Raw genomic sequence first — 26198 nt, 5'->3', positions numbered from 1 at the left:
AGTCAGGTGTGCAGCTCTATCTTTTTCTCAAGGGAAGGAAAAAGCAAAAGGGCAAAAACTAAATTTGTCTGCGTCCTTAAGGAGTTTAAATTATATATCTAGGTTTCCTCCACTGTTCTGGTGGTAATTTTCCTAACTACCTTATTTTTCGGACAATTAGACGCACTTTTTTCCTCCAAAAATGTGGAGGAAAATGGGGGGTTTGTCTTATATTCCGGATGTGTCTTAAAGTTCTGGCTATGGTGGGGAGGTCGGGGAGCGGTTTAGTCCGAGCAGTGGTGTCAGAGGCAGGAGCAGTCTGCCTCGGCTAACTCCTGTGCCCACTGCTAAAGAGAAATGAATATTCACTGCATTCCACGCCCATGGGCAGCGTCCTGTTCCAATGCTAGCAATGCTTTATGCTTGTAAGCAGCACATGGCAGGGACGTCATGCGCTGCTTGCTAGCTGAACGGCAGCTGCTGGAATACTTAATGCTCTGCACGCCAGGACTTCCTGCTGCTGCTGGCGTTCACATGTGCTGCTACTTAAGAGAAATGAATATTCACCCCATTCCATGAATATTCATTTCTCTTAAGTATCTAGATGCATACGTGATGGCCGGCAGCAGCAGGAAGTCTCCGGCTAACACTGTGCTCGCTAGAGCGCAATGAATACTCACTGCTTTTCACGTACACAGTCCCGGCATGCAGAGCATTGAATATTCTGGCAGTTGTGTTCTGCTTGCGTCCCTGCCATGTGCTGCTTACAAGCATAAAGCAGTTGTTGGCATTGTAACAGGACGCTGTGAGGGTGCCCCGAGAAGGTAAGTATAATGGTTTGGTTTTTTTAATGTTTTATGATGGGGCCGTGCATACCAGGATGGGGGTGGGTGGATGTGGGCTAATCATAAGGATGGGGCCATGCATGCCAGGAGCTGGGTTTGGGACCAATCATACCAGGGTAAGGATGGGACCATGCATACTAGGATGAGATGGGGGACCCTGCATACCAGGATAGGGATGAGGAGGGGTATCTTTCCTACAAGGATGGGGATGAGGGAAACCATGCATACCAGGATAGGGATGAGGGGGACCATGCATACCAGGGTGGGGATGTGGGAACCATGTGAAACAGGATGGATATGAGGGGACCGTATATACCAGGATAGGGGATACTAAGTACAGAATCAACCATTTTATTTTTTTTTGCTTAATTTTTTATTTTCTAATGTCCTCCTCTAAAACCTAGGTGCGTCTTATGGTCCGGTGCATCTTATAGTCCGAAAAATAAGGTATTTGCTTGCATTGTGTTGAGTTTTTCAGGTCCGGCACTGACTTAATTATTTTCTCCCTTCTCCAGGTTGTAGGCATTCCTGTTGGATCGGCCGTCCAGGCCTCCATTAAACCGTCTGTAACTATCAGTGGTGGCCAGATACTTGTCTCCAAATCTGGCTCTTCAGCTGCCAAAGCTGTGGGGGCAAAGCAGATTGTTACTCAGGGGGTGGCAAAAGCTGTTGTAAGCAGCGGAGGTGTCAATGTATTATCCCAAGCCACACAAAACGTGTCCAAAATGCAAGTCGCACCTGTAGGAACAACAAAAGCTGGATCCCAGGGCTCAGGTACAGACATAACCACAGACTGCATCTTCATTATTATGTTACATTATTGTATTTGTTTTGCCACTGCAATCCATCCGGTGCATTTACCATTCCTCTTACCACACCCTCTTTTCTAGACTCTTCCAAACTGTCCATTGAGGCAAAAAAGTGTCCAAAATATATACCAAGTCTGATGCGCAGCATTTACACCAGATTTTTTTCTTTCTACCATTGGGTATAAACCCTGCAAATTTGGTTTTTACACAGACCAAATTACGTGCCTGCAGCTAAAGAGGGCAGAGTGTCCACAAGAACCCAGAGTAGAAATTATTTTACAATGGTTAAATAAAGAGATATTACGGTAATTCAGGTTCTGTAATTCGGAGTTCGGCAGGGCACTTTGGCATCTCTTTCGCTTGAGCTGACGTGCAAGGTCCCTGCATACTGCTGTGTCCTGATGATCCGTACAGTCATCCTCATCCACTTACTACATGATCCACCTCAAGGAGAGTGAACCATATGCCTGGGATACTGACAACTTTGTCTGTGTGTTTCAATATTGTGATCCAGGAAAGTCAAACTGCATTGGGGAACAGAAATGAAAAGGGAAATCATCTGTATCTATCACTTGATATTTCATTCATCTACTAAGACTTAAGTCATTGCTCTAATTAACCCCTTTCTGACCTCAGATGGGATAGTACGTCCGAGGTCAGATCCCCTGCTTTGATGCAGGCTTCGGTGGTGAGCCCGCATCATGTGCCCGCAATAGCGGCCGGTGGAATCGCGATTCACCCGCCGCTATTAACTAGTTAAATGCTGCGGTCAAACGCTGACAGCGGCATTTAACTACCGCTTCCGGCCATCCTGCCGGAAATGCGCTCATCGCTGATCCCCGTCACGCGATCGGGGATCAGCGATGCATCGGCATGACAACAGAAGTTCTCCTTAAGACCTCTATGGTTGTTGATGCCGGATTGCTATGAGCGCCACCCTGTGGACGGCGCTCGTAGCAATGCTGTAATTCTGCTGCATAGAGGTGATCTGTGCATCACCTCTATGTAGCAGAGGCGATTGAGTTGTGCCAGCTCCTAGCCTCCCATGGAGGCTAATAAAGCATGACAAAAGTAAAAAAAAAAAAAAAAAAAGTTTAAAAAAAATATGAAAAAATATAAACGTTTAAATCGCCCCCCCCTTTCGCCCCATTCAAAATAAAACAATAAAAAAAATTCAAATATACACATTTTGTATCGCCGCGTTCAGAATCGCCCGATTTATCAATAAAAAAAGGATTAACCTGATGGCTAAACGGCGTAGCGAGAAAAAAAATTTGAAATGACAGAATTACGTTTTTTGGTTGCCACGACATTGCATTAAAATCATAATGGCAGGTCAGTTTTAGCATTTAGTGAACCTAGCAAAAAGTGAAACAATAAACAAGTGTGTGATTACGCTTTTTTTGCAATTTCACCGCACTTGGAAGTTTTTTCCCGTTCTCTAGTATACGACATGGTAAAACCAATGGTGGTGTTCAAAAGTACAACTCGTCCCGCAAAAAATAAGCCCTCACATGGCCATATTGACGGAAAAATAAAAAAGTTATGACTCTGGGAAGGAGGGGAATGAAAAACAAAAACGAAAATACCCAGGGTCATGAAGGGGTTAAAGTCTTATATTTTGGGGCTGACACTATTTCATTTGGTTATCAGCAATGGGGGATAAGTGGTATTGATGATCACAGACCTGTAATAAGGGCACGTTCATAGGGACAGTCTGTGCGGAAGCCAAAACTGATCCTTTTAAAAATGGTTGGCTTCTGGGTACCATCTGTTCTTATTGGAGGCTCATACATTGCATGGCAGATTCTGATCCACAAAACAGAATAGGACTTGCGCAGAGTGTCACAGAACGGGCACATGGATCCATTATCAAAACCGATATGTGATTAAAGGCTGGACAGACATCTGTCTGAGCAGGGGGTTGGACACTGCGACCCTGGAGGTCCCTTCCAACTATAACATGCTATGATGGTTCCATTAAATCTTGTGTTGATGAGAAATACTGTGATTTCATTAGAAGTTATACAATTGCTGTGGCCGCTCTGTTGAGATACATCTTTGAAAAGTATTACTTATTTCTTACAGAAATTTTTTTTTTTTTCTTAAGTTATGGCAACCTTACAGTTGCCGTCATCAAATATAGGAAATTTAGCAAATCTTCCACCCGGAACCAAACTGTACCTAACCACCAATAGCAAGAATACATCTGGAAAAGGAAAACTACTTCTTATACCTCAAGGGGCAATTCTCCGAGCTGCCAATACTGCCAGTAAGTAATTTCTAATGTTACATGTTATAAATTATCTGTAATACAGAAGATCATAATAACTTGTGCTATTGTTCTATATTTCCCAGCAGATATTGTGTTTTGGGACCTGAAAGGGAATCTATCACCAGTTTTTTTCCACTTATTCTGAGCACTACATGATATAGAGACAGAGATCTTGATTCCAGCGATATCACTTACTGGACTGCTTAGTGTAGTATGAAATCAGATTTATTTAGAGGAGGTTATCACTAAAGGACTAGTAGTCCTCCATATTCATGAGCTTTGTATAACCGCTCCCCTACCACTGATTGGCGGCTTTTTTTCCTATGCAAAGTGTACACAGAAAGCTGTCAATCAGTGGTGTGGACATGTTATACAGGGCTTATATAGGGCTCCATTTTCCTTTCACCCATGACCGCACACCTGAGAGAGGGATTTGCCCAGCCAGGACAGGAAGCCTACTGAAATGGAGGGGCATTGTTTCGGGCACCGGAGGAGGCGGATCTGAGGAGTAGCGCAGTGGATCTCTCATAAAACTGGGGAATGACCACAGAAGAGGCGCTTATGTCCAAAGCTCCCCATCATGGAGGATCTGAGAGGACAGCAGCAACCTTTGTAGCAGCAGTCACCATTACCAGTGCCTGATCACCAGCACAGGCGCACTAAGGGAAGCAGTCGCTTAAGTGGCAGGAGTGCAGTCGTCCCGGTCAGAGGAGTGGAAGGTCGCAGGACTTCTTGGTATCCAGGAGGGATGTCTTAGTATCCCTAATCAGCCTCTGAATCCGGTACCCTTGATATAACAGCGGGTGGTGAGTGATCTACAAAAATGTCACCTTTTGCTAAAATAAGGGCCTTTTCTTGCTTAACCCCTTAATGACCGCCGATATGCCTTTTAACATCGGTAGTTAAGGGTACTTAAACCACAGCACCGTTAATTAACGGAGCTCTGGAAAAAGTGTATAGCGCCCCCCCCCCCCAGACTCAGATTTTCTCCAGGGTCTCGGCTGGGGTAGCCGAGACCCCAGAGAACATGATTCGGGTCAGTTTTTACTCACCCCCGGGTTGCGATCGCCGTTATTAACTGTATAACGGCTACTGCAAAAAAAACGCGATTTGCCATTTAATTTCTCTGTCCTCTGATGTGATCGCACATCAGAGGACAGAGAAATAGGGTCCCTGATTCTCCCCCCCCCCCCCCCCCCCCCGATACTCACCAGTGTCTCGCGGTGTACCTGGGTTCTCCTGCTTTCCCCCACGGCCGTTGGCGTCTTCTTCCGGTAAGAAAATGCCGAGATCTGCCGGCCGTCACCCGGCAACAATAGGAAGTTTTTACTATTTGTTCATTTTGGTCACTGTGATAGACCCTATCACAGTGATGTAAATAAACCCCCCTTTATCACCCCCTTAAAATAAATTTTTTTTATTTATTTCCATTTTCCCATTAGGGTTTAAGTTGGGCTAAAGTTAGGGTTAGGGTTGGGACTAAAATTAGGGTTGGGGCTATAGTTAGGGTTAGAGTTGGGGTTAGGGTTGGGATTAGGGTTAGGGTTGAGATTAGGGTTTGGGTTAGGGTTGGGATTAGGGTTAGGGTTGAGATTAGGGTTTGGGTTAGGGTTGAGATTAGGGTTGGAATTAGGGGTGTGTTGGGGTTAGGGTTGAGGTTAGGGTTGGGATTAGGGTTAGGGGTGTGTTGGGGTTAGGGTTGGGGTTAGGGTTAGGGGTGTGTTGGGGTTAGGGTTGGGATTAGGGTTAGGGGTGTGTTGGGGTTAGGGTTGTGATTAGGGTTATGGTTAGGTTTGGGATTAGGGTTAGAGGTGTGTTGGGGTTAGGGCTGGAGTTAGAACTGGGGGGTTTCCACTGTTTAGGTACATCAGGGGCTCTTCAAACGCAACATGGCGCCACCGTTGATTACAGCCAATTTTGCGTTCAAAAAGTCAAATAGTGCTCCCTCCCTTCTGAGCTCTGCAGTGCGTCCTAACAGTGGTTTACCCACACATATGGGGTATCGGCGTACTCCGAACAAATTGGATAACAACTTTGGGGGTCCAATTTTTCCTGTTACCCTTGGGAAAATAGAAAATTATAGAAAATTGGGGGCTAAAAAATCATTTTTATGGAAAAAATACCATTTTTTATTTTCACGGCTCTATGTTATGAACTTCTGTGAAGCACTTGGGGGTCCATAGTGCTCACCACACATCTGGATAAGCTCCTTGGAGGATCTAGTTTCCAAAATGGGGTCACTTGTGGGGAGTTTCTACTGTTTAGGCACATCAGGGGCTCTGCAAACGCAACATGATGCCTGCAGACCATTCCATCAAAGTCTGCATTCCAAAACGTCATTACTTCCCTTCCGAGCTCTGTCATGCACCCCAACAGTGCCCCCCACATATGGACAAATTGCACAACAACGTTTATGGTCCAATTTCTCCTGTTACCCTTGTGAAAATAAAAAAATGTGGGCTAAAAAATAATTTTTGTGGAAAAAATGATGATTTTTTTTTTATTATTGCTCTACGTTATAAACATCTGTGAAGCACTTGGGGGTTCAAAGTGCTAACCACACATCTAGATTAAGTTCCTTAAGGGGTCTAGTTTTCATAATGGTGTCACTTGTGGGGGATTTCCACTGTTTAGGCACATCAGGGGCTCTTCAAACGCGACATGGCGTCCAATCTCATTTCCAGCCAATTCTGCATTGAAAAAGTCAAACGGCGCTCCTTTCCTTCCGAGCTCTGCTGTGCGCACAGACAGTGGTTTACCCCCCACATATGGGGTATCGACATATTCAGAAGAAATTGCACAACAAATTTTGGGGTTCTTTTTCTCTTTTTACACTTTTGTAAATAAAAAAAACTGGTTCTGAAGTAAAATGTTTGTTTAAAAAAAAAGTTAAATGTTAATTTTTTCCTTCCACATTGCTTCAGTTCCTGTGAAGCACGTAAAGGGTTAATAAACTTCTTGAATGTGGTTTTGAGCACCTTAAGGGGTGCAGTTTTTAGAATGGTGACACTTTTGGGTATTTTCTGTCGTGTACACCCCTCAAAGTGACTTTAAATGTGAGATGGTCCATAGCAAAATGGTTTTGTAAATTTTGTTGTAATAATGAGAAATCGCTGGTCAACTTTTAACCCTTAGATCTTCCTAACAAAGTAGACGTGGGAAATGTTACTAAGTATTTTGTGTGACCTCTCTCTCTGATTTAAGGGCATAAAAATTCAAAGTTTGAAAATTGCTAAATTTTAATTTTTTTTTCTCCATATTTCTATTTTTTTCATAAATAAGCGCAAGTAATATCGAAGAAATTTTACCACTGACATGAAGTTTAATATGTCAAGAAAAAATATTCTCAGAATCAGCGGGATCCGTTAAAGGGTTCCAGAGTTATAACCTCATAAAGTGAGTGGTCAGAATTGTAAAAATTGGGCTGGTCATTAAGCTGCAAATTCGCTCCGTCACTAAGGGGTTAAATCACTAGGAGCCTAGGAAGGATAGCACCAAAAAGAACAGTGTGCCCTTTGTAAGGACCCCGCTCGAGAATAGTCTGCTCGGACTGTATCCAATAAAATATATATGGGATGAGACCCCTGACTTCGCCGCAAGCCTCCTTAGGTCTGTGATCAGGGCTGAGGTGGAAAGTTCCCTAAAGACCCTGTTAAAAAAGAGGAACAAAACGGCTCAGGAGGTCGTTACAAAATCTGAGGCCTCTCCACGGTCTGTTGGAGAATACTATAGTGAATCCCTGGCCTCCTCCTCCTTGGACAGTGATATAGGTGGCCAATCGTGATTCCCAGCTGAGGACACAGATAGGTTGGTCTGGGCAGTCAGGTCAATAATGGGCCTGAAGGAGGAGAAAGCACCGAAGTCCCTAGAGGATATAAAGTTTGCGGGAAAGGAGGAAGCGCACCTTTTCAGTTAATTCCAGGATACAAGCTCTCATAGAGTGGAAGAAGCCGGAAAGATCTGGTAGCTTACTCTCCTCTTCAAAGAGGAGATAGACTCGTGTCGTAAAATCCCTAAAATCGATGGGACAGTGGCGAAATCCTCCAAGAGGTCGGCACTGCCCTTTGAAGATTCCAGCTCACTTAGAGACCCAATGGATAAAAAAGTTGATGGGTTCCTCAGGCACACCTGAGAGGCAGCCGTGAGGGGTCTGAAATCGGCAGTAGCTGGGACTGCATGCTCCCTTATGATCTGGCTGCAACAATTGGGGGCGCAGCTTAAGAACAAGGCCCCGAGAGCTGAAATCTTAGCTAATATGCCTCTGTTACAAGGAGCAGCGGCCTTTCTGGCAGATACCTCTGCAGACTCTGTGAGGTCAGCTGCTAGGTTGGCGAGCCTATCTAATGCAGTCAGACGGGCCTTATGGCTGAAAGGGTTTCCGGGAGACCTGCCTTCAACAAATAGACTCTGCTCCATCCCATGTGACGGCCAGTTTCTCTTTGGGCAGAAGTTGGAAGACATTTTGGAGAAAGCAGACAACAAAAAAGGGATTCCCTTGTTTTCCTTTCAGAGGAGGAAATTTAATAGATGTCATCCTCCGGGAGAAAGGAAAAGGAGGGAGTTCGAGTGTAGAAAGGAATCCGGGTGTATGTTCAGAGGACCCTCTGCATCTTCCAAAAAGCCCTCCCAATGACGTCAGGTGAAGTCAGTGAACACAGCTATAAAGCTGATATTCCAAAATTGTTTCATGGCCGTCTTCGATTTAAAGGATGCTAATTATCACATCCCTATCCATATGGACCTTAAACTATGCCTAGGGGTGGCTCAGTATGTCCAGGGATGGGTCAGGCATTACCAGATCATAGCCCTTCAGTTCGGGCTGTCAATAGCTCCGAGAGTATTCACCAAGGTAATATCAGAGGTGATGACCTACCTGCATTCTCGAAACACGATTATCATCTCTTACCTGGATGACTTCCTTAAAGTCGGAAGATCACTATGCAGAACAGCTGAGGGAGGTAACCGTGGTCCTAAAGGAGCTGGGCTCGATGGTAAATACCCTCAAATTGAGACTAAATCCGGAAAGGATACAGTCTACAGCTGTGGGCCGTGGAAAGGGCTTTGAGACACTTACTCCCCTTCCTCCGGTGTAGTCATGTCAGACAATCAATCAGTCGTGGCTTATATCAGCCACCGGGGATGGGGGGGGGGAAAGGCTAGCAGAGCAACACTTGCTGTCCCTTACGGCACTTCACAGAAGGGGAATAGACAACACAAAGGCAGAGTTCCTGAGTAGTGAGAAATTTAGACTGGAAGAATGGTCTCTAAATACCCAAATTTTCAATCAGATAGTGCAGTCATGGGGGCAGCCAGAGATAAATCTGTTTGCCAGCTTACACAGTAGAAAAGTTAAGAGCTTCTGTTCATTAAACCCGAGGGATAAACAATTTGCAGAGGATGCTCTTTAGATTCCCTGGAGCTTCAGGATTGCCTATGCATTCCCTCTAATAGCGATGATCTCAATAGTCGTGAGGAAGATCAGGGAGGATCAGGGGAGGGTGATTCTCCTTGCTCCATTCTGGCCAAAGAGACCATAGTTTTCCCTTCTAAGGTTAATGTCCATGTCCAATCCATGGATCCTGCCAGAGATCCTGCACCTTCTTTCCCAGGGGCCAGTATGCCACTTTCAAGTGAAGAGATAGCTAGAAGGAATATAGAGCGCACATAGGGTCTTATCCAATATAAAAGGAATGTTAGATAATTCAAATTCACTCTCCTATTGTGGTTGTGTGAGACACAACCACTGTACTTAGCATTGGCGGCTGCTGCAAGCCCCGGAGCGATGATTCTTTGTTGGGAAAAGAGAATGGGGCATCAGACTGCGCTGCTCGCCTGTCAGAATGATGAACCAGAGGAGTCCAAGTAGATGCAAAAGAGAAATAAACTTTATTTCTCCTTCGCCTCATTGGGTGACACAGACCGTGGGTGTATGCTGCTGCCACTAGGAGGCTGACACTAAGTGATACAAAGAAAGTTCGCTCCTCCCCTGCAGTTTACACCCTCCTGCTGGCTCTCAGAGAACCAGTTCTTGCTTAGTGTCCTTAGGAGGCACACGGACGGGTCTGCTATGCAGACCCAAAACTCTTTATTATTTTACTTTTCAATTTTGACTCTTTTTGATTTTTCTTTTTTCCACGGATGAATAGGGCGACGGATCCTTTCAAGGTTCCCAGAACCATCAACAGGCGAGCACGGAGAGTATCGCCTCTCCGTATCCTCTCCTGCAACGTGGGATGCCATGCCTGAGCTCATTCTTGGGGGCGACGGGTCCCTTAAATGGCACCGATCTCCCCGCACTATCAAGAGACGAGCACATGGAGTGTCGCCTCCATGTATCCTCTCCTGGAGCCAGGCCTAATGCCGGACAACTGGCCCTGTCCACCCGGGGGCTTGAACTCCGTGGATGTACAGAGGCACCCTCTCTTTGACGTCCGAGCAGCCCCCACTGTACCACCACTGTTAAAGCAGATGGTACAAGGAGGCGGACGGTCCCTCTCCACCTCCCTAACAAAGGGATGGTGGATTGAGGTTTACCGCTTTTATCCCTGCACCGTCCACGCTGCAATACCTGACCTGCAGCAGAACAGTAGAGTGCGCGCGCTTTCCTCGGCGCTGAAACTCAGTCATCCGCGGCGGCTCCATGCCGGGACGCACACCGATGGTGAGTGGATCCAGTTGGCGGTGGGCCTCCGCAGTGGGATATTCAGCTGACAGGCAGCCTCAGCCATGGCTTCCCTGTGGCCCATCTCCCTGAGGTAACGCTCCAGCTGGCTGCAAAAATTTAGCCCCCAGCTTCGGCCGGTGTGTAGGCCGCATCCTGGAAGCCGTGCCCGCACTATGGCGCGCTAAGGCGGCTCCGCCCACCTTTTCTGGCGCTTCTCGCCTGGCACTGGAGCTCTCGCTTTTCTTGGCCACTCCAACGCCCCCTCACTTCTACGCCTGGTATTGATTACGCCGGCTGCAGAAATTTAGGCCCTGGCTTGGGCCTATTCATTGAAGTCACGAGGCTCTGCCCACATCGCGGCTGTGGCTCCGCCCCCCGAATTGGTGCCTTTTGCTCCCTGCGAGACATTACCACCTCTGCAACTCCCGGTGGCCATCTTGGTCCACCCGGCCGGCTCACATAAGGGCGACGGATTAGCATTAAAGGGGCACAACGACTCTGCAACATCAGTACCCGGGTAAGGAAGTATTGTTCTCTCCCCCTTCATTTTCCCCCTGTAGTGTTTCCCTGGATGACCAGTATTCCTTGGTCTTAAAGGCACATGACCAGTATTCCCTGGTCTTAAGGGCACATGACCAATATTCCCTAGTCTTAAAGTCACATGACTAGTATTCCCTGGTCTTAAAGGTACATGACCAGTCCCAAGCAGGTCACCCCAAATGAGCTCAGGAGCCCGACGCCGCCGATCCAGCTTATCCCAGAGTACCTAGTTCCCCTGAGTGGACTTAGTCACTGCTGCAATCCATGGCTTCTCTGACCAAAAGATTGAATCCCTCCGTGAAGCCCCTGTGGCTCGGAGTGCTCGCAGGACCGGTATACATGGTCCCTCTCCTACATGGGAACCGTCGACTAGCGGGGGCCGCAAGTATTCTAGAAACGTACAGGCGTCTAGAAAACGGAAGCTTAATTTCCTGATCTTCCTCACCAATGATTTGGATTCTGAATATGGATCAGATATTGCCTTGGATCTGGACTCACCAGAGCTTCAGAAAAGGATGGATTTGCCTATTTATACCATCAACCAATCTCTGTAGATTGACGAGGACTCCGGTTCTGCTTTAGATCTTGCAGTGTCCATCAAAAGGAGACTAAACTCCCCAGTAGAGCATTTGCCATTCACCCGGACAGGGAGCGTCCGGATAAGCGATCCTAACGCCGGACAACCAGCCCTGTCTTCCCAGGGACCTGAACTCCGTGGATGTACAAACGATGCCGATCGCTGCAGCGTCGCTGTTTGATCGCTGGAGAGCTGTCACACAGACCGCTCTCCAGCGACCAACGATGCCGAGGTCCCCGGGTAACCAGGGTAAACATCGGGTTGCTAAGCGCAGGGCCGCGCTTAGTAACCCGATGTTTACCCTGGTTACCAGCGTAAAAGTAAAAAAAACAAACAGTACATGCTCACCTGCGCGTCCCCAGCGTCTGCTTCCTGACACTGACTGAGCTCCGGCCCTAACAGCACAGCGGTGACGTCACCGCTGTGCTTTCACTTTCACTTTAGGGCCGGCGCTCAGTAAGTGTCAGGAAGCAGACGCTGGGGGACGCGCAGGTGAGTATGTGCTGTTTGTTTTTTTTACTTTTACGCTGGTAACCAGGGTAAACATCGGGTTACTAAGCGCGGCCCTGCGCTTGGTAACCCGATGTTTACCCTGGTTACCAGTGTAAAACATCGCTGGTATCGTTGCTTTTGCTTTCAAACACAACGATACGCAGCGATCGGACGACCAAATAAAGTTCTGGACTTTATTCAGCGACCAGCGACATCACAGCAGGATCCTGATCGCTGCTGCGTGTCAAACGAAACGATATCGCTAGCCAGGACGCTGCAACGTCACGGATCGCTAGCGATGTCGTTTCGTGTGAAGGTACCTTTAGTGTCAGCCTCCTAGTGGCAGCAGCAAACACCCACGGTCTGTGTCCCCCAATGAATGGCCCGGAGAAAAGGATTTTACGATGAGTACACAAAAATCCCTATTTCTACGCATTTTGTGTTTTGTGGTGATCACACTACTTCCTCAGGACAGTCTATCTTTTTTTTAATTCATACCCTGAATATAATAAATTAAATTCTGCTATTACCACAAAATAGTTTACATCTAGACCAGGAAATGATCTTAAAAAAAAAATCAAATAAAACTTTATAGGGATATGGAGGATTATAGCTCCAGTAGCAAGGGAGCCTTTAGGAACTCCACAGCACCTAATTCCAATCTGGTGCCCCGGCTGCCCAATAATAATAATAATAATTTTTATTTATATAGCGCCAACATATTCCGCAGCACTTTACAATTAAGCGGGGACATGTACAAACAATAAATTCGGTACGAGTTAAGACAATTTAAACAGTGACATTAGGAGTGAGGTCCCTGCTCGCAAGCTTACAATCTACAAGGAAATGGGGGGACACAATAGGTGAAAAGTGCTTGTTATTTCAGGTCTGGCAATTATAATACATAGGGATTTTCATACAAAGCTGCATGATCCGGTCATCAGCCCGTGTGTTTAAGTGCAATAGTCAAGTATCAAGTGCAGTTATCATGTGCATGGAGGGTGTGGAGACAGATGAATAGTAGGGTGCAGATTCAGAGTAATATTTGGAAGGAGGGAACAGGGCAAAGTTAGTTTACTGAGTAGTTCATGTGGTAGGCTTGTTTGAAGAGATGGGTTTTCAAAGCGCGCTTGAATAGGTCGGGGCTAGGTATCAGTCTGATCGTCTGGGGAAGTGCATTCCAGAGAGCTGGCGCAGCACGATGTCAACGGGGGGGGGGGGGGGGGGAATTATTCACAAAAGGAGGTTCATTAACAGCAGACTTTAAAGAACTGGGTCCTCCACAGGGACTGGCCCCCCTAAGAAATTCCCTGCCATTCATAAAGGTCTTACATCCACTTTTAGTCCATCGACAAACATGGGACTGTAACAGACCGGTTACAGTCCCAAAGATTCCTCCATGGGACCTGAACCTAGTTTTAGAGGCGCTAACTGGAAACCCATTTGAGCCCTTACAGGATTTATCTGCTAAGTTCCTCACTCTTAAGTCAGTTTTACTTGTGGCCCTGACATCAGCCCGCAGGGTGAGTGATATACAGGCCCTGTCCATATGTACCCCTACACACAGGTGTAAAACCATAAGAGTTGTTCTAAGGCCGGACCCGGCGTCTCTCCCCTAAGGTGGTTCTTAAATTCCAAAGGAGCCAAGAGATTACTTTCCCTCCTTTTGTAATAACCCTAAAAATCCTTGGGAGGAAATGTTCCATACGTTAGATGTGAGAAGGTCCATGTTGGAATATATGTCCATGACCAGTCAGTGGAGGAAGGAACAGTCCCTATTTGTAGCCTTTCAGGGTAGCGGAAAGGGGTATGGTGTATCCAAGGGTACTATTGCCAGATGGGTCAGGGAGGCCATTAGTTTATCTTGCACTACGAGTGATGATCCGGTTCTTGAAGGCATCAAGGCTCACTTCACCAGAGCTGTGGCCACCTCCTGGGCAGAAAAGGCAGAGGTATCAATTGATCAGATCTGTAAGGCCGCTACCTGGTCCTCACCATGTACTTTCTTTAAGCACTACAGACTGAATCTGTCCTCTTCTGCTGACTTGACCTTTGGTAGAAGGGTGCTGCAAGTGGTGGTCCCTCCCTAAGGTGTAATCTCTCAGGTGTGCTGTCATGGGTTAAGGGGAAACACCAAGGTTACTTACCTGTAGCCGTTTTTTCCGGAACCCATGACAGCACCCGTGTATTCCCGCCCTTCTTTTTCACCTTATGGGTGTGCACTATAGTTTGGGTGTTTTTATAATGTGCTGTTGGTTATGTGTGTAAATTAACCATAGGTCCTCTCCTGCTATGTAACACAACTGAAGTGGGGGAGATGTACTGCTCTTTTATTTCAGTAGGTTTCCTGTCCTAACTGGGTGGATCCCTCTCTCAGGTGTGCTGTCATGGGTTCTGGATAAAACGGCTACTGTTAAGTAACCTTGGTGTTTTCAGAGAATTGGTAGATCTGCAGCAGATAAAACTGATATCAAAACTGCATCAACCAGCCCAGTAAGCGATAAATAGCTAGAATCAGGGTCTCTGCCCTTATATCATGCTGCTCTTAGATGGGGTAGCAAAAATCTGCTGACAGATTCGCTTTATGATAGGAGTACTCCTTTTGAGAGAGGATTTATATTTAAATTTTGACTACTGCTTTCTTCACAAATGCTTTTCTTGTTATTTCCAGGATTTTAGTTGTAAAATTGCTTTGGCATCTTTCACCCCCACAAGCGATCAGCTGGTTTTTTTTTAGGAGAAGCCATGTCTGGGCACACAGTTATTTATGTGTATTTTTTGTTATGTCATCATTCTCTCTACGTGATGACAAACTACAACTAACCAAAATATATTTGTGTGTGTGTACATACATGAAAATGAGGAAAATAAGTATTTGGCACACTGCCAGTTTTGTAGGTTTGCTCGCCTACGAAGAATGGAGAGGTCTGTAATTTTTATCGTAGGTACACTACATCTGTGAGAGACAGAATCTTAAAAGAAATCCAGAAAATCACATTGTATGATTTGTTACATAATTAATTTGAATTTTGTTGCATGAAATTAGTATTTGATACAATAGAAAAACAGAACTTACTGTTTGGTACAGAAATCTTTGTTTGCAATTACAGCGATCAGACATTTCCTGTTGCTCTTGACCAAGTTTGCACGCACTGTAGGAGGGATTTTGGCCCCTTCCTCCATACAGATCTTCTCCAGATCTTTCAGGTTTCGGGGCTGTTGCTGGGCATCATTGAGTTTCAGCTCCCTCCAAAACAAAAATTTTCGATTGGCTAGGCCACTCCAGGGCCTTGAAATGCTCTTACAGAGCCACTCCTTAGTTGCCCTGGCTGTGTGCTTTGGGTCATTGTCATGCTGGAACACCCAGCCACGACCCATCTTCAGTGCTGGCAAGGAGATTGCTGGCCAAAATCTCCCGATGCATTGCCCCATCCATCCTCCTGTCAATATGGTGCAGTCGTACTGTCCCCTTTGCAGAATATCACCCCCAAAATATGATGTTTTCACCCACCAGGCATCACGGATGGGACGGTGTTCTTGTGGTTGTACTCATCCTTCTTCTTCCTCCAAACACGGCGAGTGGAGTTGATACCAAAAAGTTATATTTTGGTCTCATCTGACCACATGACTTCTCCCATGCCTCCTCTGGATCATCCAAATGGTCATTTGCGAACTGCAAATAGGCCTGGACATGTGCTGGCGTGAGCAGGCGGACCTTGCGTGCCCCGCAGGATTTTAATCCATGAAGGCATAGTGTGTCACTAACGTTAATGTTTGAGATTGTGGTCCCAGCTCTCATCAGGTCATTGATGAGGTCCTCTCATGTAGTTGTGGGCTGAATCCTGACCTTTCTCAGAATCATCCTTGCCCCGCGAGGCGATATCTTGCATCGAGCCGCAGACCGAGAAACATTTGACTGTCATCTTCCATTTTTTTAAATAATTGTGCCAACAGTCGTTGCCTTCTCACCAAGCTGCTTGCCTATTGTCCTGTAGCCCATCCCAGCCTTGTGCACTACAATTTTGTTCCCGGTGACCTTAGACAGCTCTTTGGTCTTGGCCAGGGTGGAGAGGTTTGAGTGTGATTTATTGTGTGAGTGGACAAGGGGTCTTTTATACAGATAACGAGTTTAAACAGTTGCAATTAGTACAGGTAATGAGTAGTGATGAGCGAACGTGCTGGGATAAGGTGTTATCTGAGCATGCTCGGCTGCTAACCGAGTGACTTCGGTGTGCTCAAAAAATATGTTGGAGTCCCCGCAGCTGCATGTCACATGTCTGTTCAACAGTCACAACATATGCAGGGATTGCCCAACAAAAAAGCACTCCCTTCATGTTTTGCAACTGTCGAACAGCCGCGAGACACACATCTTAAAGAAAAACTGGTCTGTGAGAGCCAGAATTATTGCTGGTTGGTAGGTGATCAGATATGTATTTATTGCAATAAAATGAAATGTAATGATTTAAAAATCATACAATGTGATTTTCTGGTCTTTATTTTTAGATTCTGTCTCTAACAGTTGAAGTGTACTGACGATAAAAATTACACGTCTCTCTATTCTTTGTAGGTGGGAAAACTTGCAAAATTGGCAGTGTATCAAATACCATATTTTTCGATTTATAAGACGCTCCGGATTACCCCAAATTTTGAGGAGAAAAATAGGAAAAAATGTTTTTTTAATAAAATGGCGGTGTTTCTTATAATCCATGTGTTTTATTGCTTACCTGGGGTGGTGGCTGCGGTGAAGCGGGGTCGCTGCTGGAGGAGGTAGGAGTGGGGTGATCCTACAGGCCGCAGGTTGGGATGAAGGGGTGTCCGGCAGTGCTGCTGGTGTCTGGCGCTGCTGCCCGGTGCTCTGCTGGTGTCTCCAGTGCTGCGGGTGCCTAGACGGCGCTGCCTAGACGGCGCTGCCCAGTTATGCTGCGGCGGTCTCCAGTGCTGCCAGGCTCTGCTGACATTTTGTGAAAGGCCAGAGCCCCAGCAGTCCCAATATTTTCCTGTGCGGTGGACTCCTTTAAAATGGCCGCCGGGGGAGCATGCGCAGATGGAGATCTCGGGAGATGAGATTTCAGCGCTGAAATGTAATCTCCCGAGATCTCTGTGCCGGCGGCCATTTTACTGGAGTCCACCACACAGGATATCATAGGACTGTACCGGAGAAAACCGCTGCAGCATCGGGCAGTGCACCGGAGACAACAGCAGACCACTGGGCAGCAGCGCCAGACACCCGCAGTAGCACCACCGGACACCCCCACAGCGCCGCTAGGCATCGGAGACACCTGCAGAGCACTGGGTAGCAGCACCGTCACCCCTTCATCCCTGCCTGAGACCTGCAGCAACGGCGCCGGTAAGGTACATTTGCATTATAAGACGCACCCTCATTTTCCCCCCAAATTTGGGGGGAAGCCAGTGCGTCTTATAATCCGAAAAATACGGTGCTTATTTTCCACACTGTATATGCAAATCATAGGTTATGGAGGAATCCAATTAACGATGTATGATACAAATGCTTTGTCAGCAGATACGAGCGAAGATCTTGGGTGTCTTTTTTCCTATTTAGTCATTATCTGATGTCATCGCTAATTTAATTAGACCATAATCATGTTTTCATGATGACACTGGTTAGTAATGGGGGCTCTTGTATGATTACCTAGTATTACAGGAACCAGGGTCTTCTCTGCAGGATTCTCCTATGTGGGTCTTGGCCCAGTGTCTTCAACTTCATAACCTGTTTTCCAGATCTCCAATCGGGGGCATCTACAAGTGGCGGCTCGGGCGCAGGAAATGCTACTTCCGGGTTACCCCAGCACCTCACATACACGTCCTACATCCTAAAACAGACTCCTCAGGTAGGTGTAAGACTCACCATTCTTAGAAAGAAGTCTCAGCAGAGTGTTTCCCCCACACAATGACCTCCGCTGTGCAACGAGTGATAACACCGCTCTATTAGGTTTTATTAGCTGGTGCCGCCGCTTCCTGCCCATCTAATGGCCGGCGTTGCCACCATGCTGGGTCTAAGGGTATGGTGACAGTGAGGGGTTTTCAGGAGTTTTGGAACAGGAACTCTGCAAAATCCATGAGATTTGATTGGAGCGTGAGATTTTGCTTCAAGGACTATGTGAACACACCTTAAGGAGTAACTATTGTTTACATTTTTATGCCATAAATCTATAGTACACATGAAAAGAAGATATCTGATCAGAGAAATCTGCTTTTTTTTTCTTCCTCAAAGACTAAAGGTACCGTCACATTAAGCGACGCTGCAGCGATATCGACAACGATGCCGATCGCTGCAGCGTCGCTGTGTGGTCGCTGGAGAGCTGTCACACAGACCGCTCTCCAGCTACCAACAATGCCGAAGTCCCCTGGTAACCAGGGTAAACATCGGGTTACTAAGCGCAGGGCCGCGCTTAGTAACCCGATGTTTACCCTGGTTACCAGTGTAAATGTAAAAAAAAAAAAAAATACTACATACTTACATTGTCGTGTCTGTCACGTCCCTCGCCTTCAGCTTCCCTGCACTGTGTAAGCGCCGGCAGTAGCAGGGCACAGCAGTGACGTCACCACTGTGCTTTGCTTTCCGGCCGGCACTGACACATTCAGTGCAGGAAGCTCTGAGCAGCAGCGCGGACGCCGGGGGACGTGACAGACATCAGAGGGTGAGTATGTAGTGTTTTTTTTTTTATTTTACAATGGTAAGCAGGGTAAACATCGGGTTACTAAGCGCGGCCCTGCGCTTAGTAACCCGATATTTACCCTGATTACCATTGTAAAACATTGCTGGCATCGTTGCTTTTGCTGTCAAACACGACGATACACGCCGATCTGACGACCAAATAAAGTTCTGGACTTTCAGCAACGACCAGCGATATCACAGCAGGATCCAGATCGCTGCTGCGTGTCAAACACAACGATATCGCTATCCAGGACGCTGCAACGTCACGGATCGCTATCGTTATCACTGCAAAGTCGTTTAGTGTGAAGGTACCTTTATCGTTCATTTTCAGAATTCTCAATTAACGTGTACAATTTGTGTTCAGTGAAGACAGACTTGGCCTCAGGTTGTCTGCCGGGGTCTTAAAGACGCTGTGGTCACATACCTGTGTACTTTAGATGGCTGATTGCTTAGGCTGCCAACAGCTACCACTGATTACGTCCCATCCTCCCACCCAATACACACGTGTGTGTTCTCTATCCTCAGGCCGTGAGACCTGACATGCCCAATTGTTCCTTTCCCTTCACTTGTCAGGCAGAGTCGGCACACCCATTTACACATTAATCGACAAATCATCAGTTTTGTCTAATGTGTATGGCAGATTTCTGAAAGGACTGTTAACTGAAAAACATGGGATTTGTTAAAGGGATAATACATAATTTGGACCTAGCTGGGAAATGGTATTAAAGAGTGAAATAATCAGTATTAAGCAGTTATATCCCCTGCCACTCCAGCTCTGCTGTGGTGCTTCCTGCTAGTGTTTGTTTACTTAGCTGCAGGGATAAAGTACTGCACACACGTGACCGCTGCAGCCAATCACTGGCCTCAGTGGTCCTGTGCCATACACTGCTGGGGACAGTGATAGGCTCCAGCGCTCACGTGAAAGCGCGTCATTGCTGCAGGAAAGTACACAAGCACTGGTGGGAGACATGAGTGGTGAGTATACATTCTTTTGTCTTGTACCAGTTTTTGGTAACTCAAAAATGACTCTTTCAAACACTGCTCTTATGTTTTTACATAGTAAAGTTTGATGTGTGGCACCCTTCTATTATAGAGGGATAAATGTTAGATGGAAAGTGAAAAATGTAATCTGTTTTGGCATCAATAATTGTTGAATATTTTATATTGTGTGTTTTGTAGGGAACATTTTTAGTTGGTCAGCCATCTGCACAGGCATCCGGAAAGCAAGCCGCCTCCAATGTGGCCGCTCAAGGAAGCACCGGAGCCTCTGCACAGGGACAGCAAGCTCTGAAAATAACCTCCGGACAAAAAGGCACCATTATTGCACAGGTAAGGAGTGCCTTTATTTAGCTTCTAGCCTCGGTCTTACATATGTATGGTCTGGTTCTTTAAAGATTATATATTATTATGTTCTATATTAACCCCTCATTGACCTTGGGATTTTCCTGTTTTTGTGTTTCCGTTTTTTGCTCCCCTCCTTCCCAGAGCCATGACTTTTTTTATTTTTCCATCAATATGGCCATGTGAGGTCTTGTTTTTTGCGGGATGAGTTGTACTTTTGAACAAAACCATTGGTTTTACAATATACTGTACTGGAGAACGGGAAAAAAAATCCAAGTGCTGTGACTTTGCAAAAAAAGTGCACTTCAACAATTGTTTTTTCTAATATAACATGTTCACTAAATGCTAAAACTGACCTGCCACTATGATTCTCCAGGTCATTACAAGTTCATAGGCACCAAACATGTCTAGGTTCTTTCTTTATTTAAGAGGTGAAACAAAATTCCAATTTTTGTTTACATAAAAAAGCGCCTTTTTCCGGTACCCGTAGCATCTTCATTTTTCGGGATCTGGCTGTGGGTGAGGGCTTTTTTTGCGCGCCGAGCTGACGTTTTTGTTGATACCATTTAGGGATAGATGCGATGTTTTGATCGCCTGTTGTTGCATTTTATTGAAATATTGTGGTGTCCCAAAAAAATCTAATTCTGGCATTTTGACTTTTTTTTCTTACACCATTTTATCGATTTGATTCTTTCTATATATTGATCGGGCGTTTCCAAATATATTTTTTAGGGCTTTATTTTGAATGGAGCAAAAGGTGTTGATTTGAACTTTTTATTTTTTGGGGCGGGGTTTCTGACAGGCTTCCAGTAAGCATGAGTTAAATGCTGCTGTCAGAGATTGACAGCGGCATTTAACTACCTAACAGCCGCGGGTGGATCACGATTCCACCTGTGGCTGTTAGAGGCATATGACACCTGATAAAATCAGCGGTCATGTGCTAGAAAACATGCGGGCTCAGCGCCGGTGCCCAAATCAAAGTGGGGGGTATCCGAATCAAAGAGGAGGGGTATACGTCATAGGTCGTGAAGGAGTAAAAATTCTGTGCTCTAATATATTCTTAGGGTATGTTTCCACGGGGCGTATTCCTTCAGTATTTGCTGCGGATTGGTCGCTGCGTACAGCCGCAGCGTCCAGATGTTACAGCATGGTGGAGGGGATTTTATGAAATCCCATCTCTCCACTATGCTTACAAACACGCAGGCGGCAGACCTGCGTAATCGGACATGCGGCGTGTCTTTCTAGACTGCAGCATGTCTATTTATCTTACGGAGACGCTCAGTTTCTGCAAGATAAATAACACAGTCTATGTATAGGATGCGGTGAACACAGGCGGAATCACCGCACATACAACAAGGGGCAGCGCTTTGGCGCTCACAGACATGGCACACAACTAAAGTCATTTCAAATGGCAACTTTCTGGCTTTAAGAAACACTAAAAGAAATCAAGAACAAAAAATGTGGTAGTCAGTAATGGTTACTTTTTTTTTTTAACCAAGCATAGGGGAAAAATTATGGAATCACTCAATTCTGAGGAAAAAATTATGGAATCATGAAAAACAAACAAACAAAAAAAACACTGCAAAACATCACTAGTATTTTGCTGCACCACCTCTGGCTTTTATAACAGCTTGCAGTCTCTGAGGCATGGACTTAACCCCTTCCCGACCCATGACGCCACGTAGGCGTCATGAAAACCCGTGCAAATCCGACCCATGACGCCTATGTGGCGTCATGGAATGATCGCGTCCCTGCAGATCGGGTGAAAGGGTTAACTCCTATTTCACCCGATCTGCAGGGAGAGGGGGAGTTGTACTTCAGCCCAGGGGGGGTGGCTTTGCCCCCACGTGGCTACGATCGCTCTGATTGGCTGTTGAAAGTGCAACAGCCAATCAGAGCAATTTGCAATATTTCACCTATGAAAATGGTGAAACATTGCAATCCAGCCATGGCCGATGCTGCAATAGCATCTGCCATGGCTGGAAATCATGTTCTGCCCCCCCCCCCCACCGCCCCCCCCCCCCCCCCCCCACCGCCCCCGATCTCCTCCCCAGTCCTCCGTTCTGTCCGGTACCCCCCTCCGTCCCCCTGTCCGCTCCCCCGTGCTCCTGTCCGCTCCTCCGATCCCCCCATCCTGTGATCCGATCCACCCCACCACCACCCCCTCATACTTACCGAGCCTGCCGAAGTCTGTCAGTCTTCTCCCTGGGCGCCGCCATCTTCCAAAATGGCGGGCGCATGCGCAGTGCGCCCGCCGAATCTGTCGGCCGGCAGATGCGTTCCATGTACATTTTGATCACTGTGGTAAACTTATCACAGTGATCAAAATAAAAAAATAGTAAATGACCCCCCCCCCCTTTATCACCCCCATAGGTAGGGACAATAATAAAATAAAGAAAATATTTTTTTTTTCCACTAGAGTTAGAACTAGGGTTAGGGGTAGGGTTAGGGGTAGGGTTAGCGTTAGAATTAGGCTATGTGCACACGGTGCGGATTTGGCTGCGGATCCGCAGTGGATTGGCCGCTGCGGATTCATAGCAGTGTTCCATCAGGTTTACAGTACCATGTAAACCTATGGAAAACCAAATCCGCTGTGCCCATGGTGCGGAAAATACCGCGCAGAAATGCTGCGCTGTATTTTCCGCAGCATGTCAATTCTTTGTGCGGATTTCGCAGCGTTTTACAGCTGTTCCTCAATAGGAATCCGCAGGTGAAATCCGCATAAAAAACACTGGAAATCCGCGGTAAATCCGCAGGTAAAACGCAGTGCCTTTTACCTGCGGATTTTTCAAAAATGGTGCGGAAAAATCTCACACGAATCCGCAACGTGGGCACATAGCCTTAGGGTTCGCAACGTGGGCACATAGCCTTAGGGTTAGGGTTGGAATTAGAGTTAGGGTTGGAATTAGGGCTAGGGTTGGAAATAGGATTAAGAATAGGCTTGTGGTTAGGGTTATGGTTAGGGTTAGGGGTGTGTTGGGGTTAAAGTTGTGGTTGGGGTTAGGGTTGGGATTAGGGTTAGGGTTGGGATTAGGGTTAGGGTTGTGGTTAGGGGTGTGTTGGGGTTGGGTTGTGATTAGGGTTATGGCTAGAGTTGGGATTAGGGTTAGGGGTGTGTTGGGGTTAGGGTTGGGATTAGGGTTAGGGGTGTGTTGGGGTTAGTGTTGGAGTTAGAATTGAGGGGTTTCCACTGTTTAGGCACATCAGGGGTCTCCAAACGCAACGTGGCGCCACCATTGATTCCAGCCAATCTTGCGTTCAAAAAGTCAAATGGTGCTCCCTCCCTTCCGAGCCCGACGTGTGCCCAAACAGTGGTTTACCCCCACATATGGGGTACCAGCATACTCAGGACAAACTGGGCAACAAATATTGGGGTCCAATTTCTCCTGTTACCCTTGTGAAAATAAAAAATTGCTTGCTAAAACATCATTTTTAAGGAAAGAAAAATGATTTTTTATTTTCACGGCTCTGCGTTGTAAACTTCTGTGAAGCACTTGGGGGTTCAAAGTGCTCACCACATATCTAGATAAGTTTCTTGGGGGGTCTAGTTTCCAAAATGGGGTCACTTGTGGGGGTTTCTACTGTTTAGGCACATCAGGGGCTCTGCAAATGGAATGTGACGCACGCAGACCACTCCATCAAAGCCTGCATTTCAAAACGTCACTACCTCCCTTCCGAGCCCCGACTTGTGCCCAAACAGTGGTTTACCCCCACATATTGGGTATCGGCGTACTCAGGAGAAACTGGACAACAACTTTTGGGGTCCAATTTCTCCTGTTACCCTTGGGAAAATAAAAAATTCTGGGCTAAAAATAATTTTTGAGGAAAGAAAAATTATTTTTTATTTTCACGGCTCTGCGGTATAAACTTCTGTGAAGTACTTGGGGGTTCAAAGTGCCCACCACACATCTAGATTAGTTCCTTCGGAGGTCTAGTTTCCAAAATGGGGTCACTTGTGGGGGAGCTCCAATGTTTAGGCACACAGGGGCTCTCCAAACGCGACATGGTGTCCGCTAACGATTGGAGCTAATTTTCCATTCAAAAAGTCAAATGGCGCTCCTTCCCTTCCGAGCCTTGCCGTGCACCCAAACAGTGGTTTACCCCAACATATGAGGCATCGGCGTACTCAGGAGAAATTGCACAACAAATTTTAGGATCCATTTTATCCTGTTGCCCATGTGAAAATGAAAGAATTGAGGCTAAAAGAAATTTTGTGTGAAAAAAAAGTACTTTTTCATTTTTGCGGATCAATTTGTGAAGCACCTGAGGGTTTAAAGTGCTCACTATGCCTCTAGATAAGTTCCTTGGGGGGTCTAGTTTCCAAAATGGGGTCACTTGTGGAGGAGCTCCAATGTTTAGGCACACAGGGGCTTTCCAAACGCGACATGGTGTCCGCTAACGATGGAGACAATTTTTCATTCAAAAAGTCAAATGGCGCTCCTTCCCTTCCGAGCCTTACCATGTGCCCAAACAGTGGTTTACCCCCACATGTGAGGTATCGGTGTACTCAGGTGAAATTGCCCAACAAATTTTAGGATCCATTTTATCCTGTTGCCCATGTGAAAATGAAAAAATTGAGGCTAAAATAATTTTTTTGTGAAAAAAAAAGTACTTTTTCATTTTTACGGATCAATTTGTGAAGCACCTGGGGGTTTAAAGTGCTCACTATGCTTCTAGATAAGTTCCTTGGGGGGTCTAGTTTCCAAAATGGGGTCACTTGTGGGGGAGCTCCAATGTTTAGGCACACGGGGGCTCTCCAAACACGACATGGTGTCCGCTAAAGATTGGAGCCAATTTTTCATTGAAAAAGTCAAATGGCGCTCCTTCCCTTCCGAGCCCTGCCGTGCGCCCAAACAGTGGTTTACCCCCACATATGAGGTATCAGCGTACTCAGGACAAATTGGACAACAACGTCCGTGGTCCTGTTTCTCCTTTTACCCTTGGGAAAACAAAAAAAATTGTTGCTAAAAGATCATTTTTGTGACTAAAAAGTTAAATGTTCATTTTTTACTTCCATGTTGCTTCTGCTGCTGTGAAACACCTGAAGGGTTAATAAACTTCTTGAATGTGGTTTTGAGCACCTTGAGGGGTGCAGTTTTTAGAATGGTGTCACTTTTGGGTATTTTCAGCCATATAGAACCCTCAAAATGACTTCAAATGTGAGGTGGTCCCTAAAAAAAATGGTTTTGTAAATTCTGTTGTAAAAATGAGAAATCACTGGTCAAATTTTAACCCTTATAACTTCCTAGCAAAAAAAAAATTGTTTCCAAAATTGTGCTGATGTAAAGTAGACATGTGGGAAACGTTATTTATTAGCTATTTTGTGTCACATAACTCTCTGGTTTAACAGAATAAAAATTAAAAATGTGAAAATTGCAAAATTTTCGCCAAATTTCCATTTTTTTCAGAAATAAACTCAGAAATTATCGACCTAAATTTACCACTAACATGAAGCCCAATATGTCACGAAAAAACAGTCTCAGAATCACTAGGATCCGTTGAAGCGTTCCTGAGTTATTACCTCATAAAGGGACACTGGTCAGAATTGCAAAAAACGGCAAGGTCATTAAGGCCAAAATAGGCTGGGTCATGAAGAGGTTAATGAGGGTCAAACAGTACTCTTCATCAATCTGGCTCCAACTTTCTGATTGCTGTTGCCAGATCAGCTTTGCAGGTTGGAGCCTTGTCATGGACCATTTTCTTCAACTTCCACCAAAGATTTTCGATTGAGATCCGGACTATTTTCAGGCCATGACATTGACCTTATGTGTCTTTTTTTCAAGGAATGTTTTCACAGTTTTTGCTCTATTGCAGGATGCATTATCATCTTGAAAAATGATTTCATCATCCCCAAACATCCTTTCAATTGATGGGATAAGAAAAGTGTCCAAAATATCAACATAAACTTGTGCGTTTATTGAAGATGTAATGACAGCCATCTCCCCAGTGCCTTTACCTGACATGCAGCCCCATATCATCAATGACTGTGGAAATTTGCAT

At 45.9% G+C, this 26198-nt stretch overlaps 1 protein-coding gene across 3 annotated transcripts in view; it reads left to right on the top strand.

The window, feature by feature from the left end:
- The window catches only part of YEATS2 (YEATS domain containing 2), a 122857-nt gene that overhangs the window by 62098 nt on the left and 34561 nt on the right, over positions 1 to 26198 (top strand). For all 3 annotated transcript variants that reach the window (XM_077291083.1, XM_077291085.1, XM_077291084.1), the window contains 4 exons: positions 1340 to 1598; positions 3744 to 3905; positions 17921 to 18030; positions 20037 to 20186. In XM_077291083.1, coding sequence (XP_077147198.1) covers positions 1340 to 1598; positions 3744 to 3905; positions 17921 to 18030; positions 20037 to 20186 — 681 coding nt within the window. The remainder of the gene's footprint in view (positions 1 to 1339; positions 1599 to 3743; positions 3906 to 17920; positions 18031 to 20036; positions 20187 to 26198) is intronic.

Source organism: Ranitomeya variabilis, chromosome 2 (assembly GCF_051348905.1).
Source record: "Ranitomeya variabilis isolate aRanVar5 chromosome 2, aRanVar5.hap1, whole genome shotgun sequence".
NCBI classification, from domain to species: Eukaryota; Metazoa; Chordata; class Amphibia; order Anura; family Dendrobatidae; genus Ranitomeya; species Ranitomeya variabilis.
This window is presented reverse-complemented; position numbering and strand designations above follow the sequence as displayed.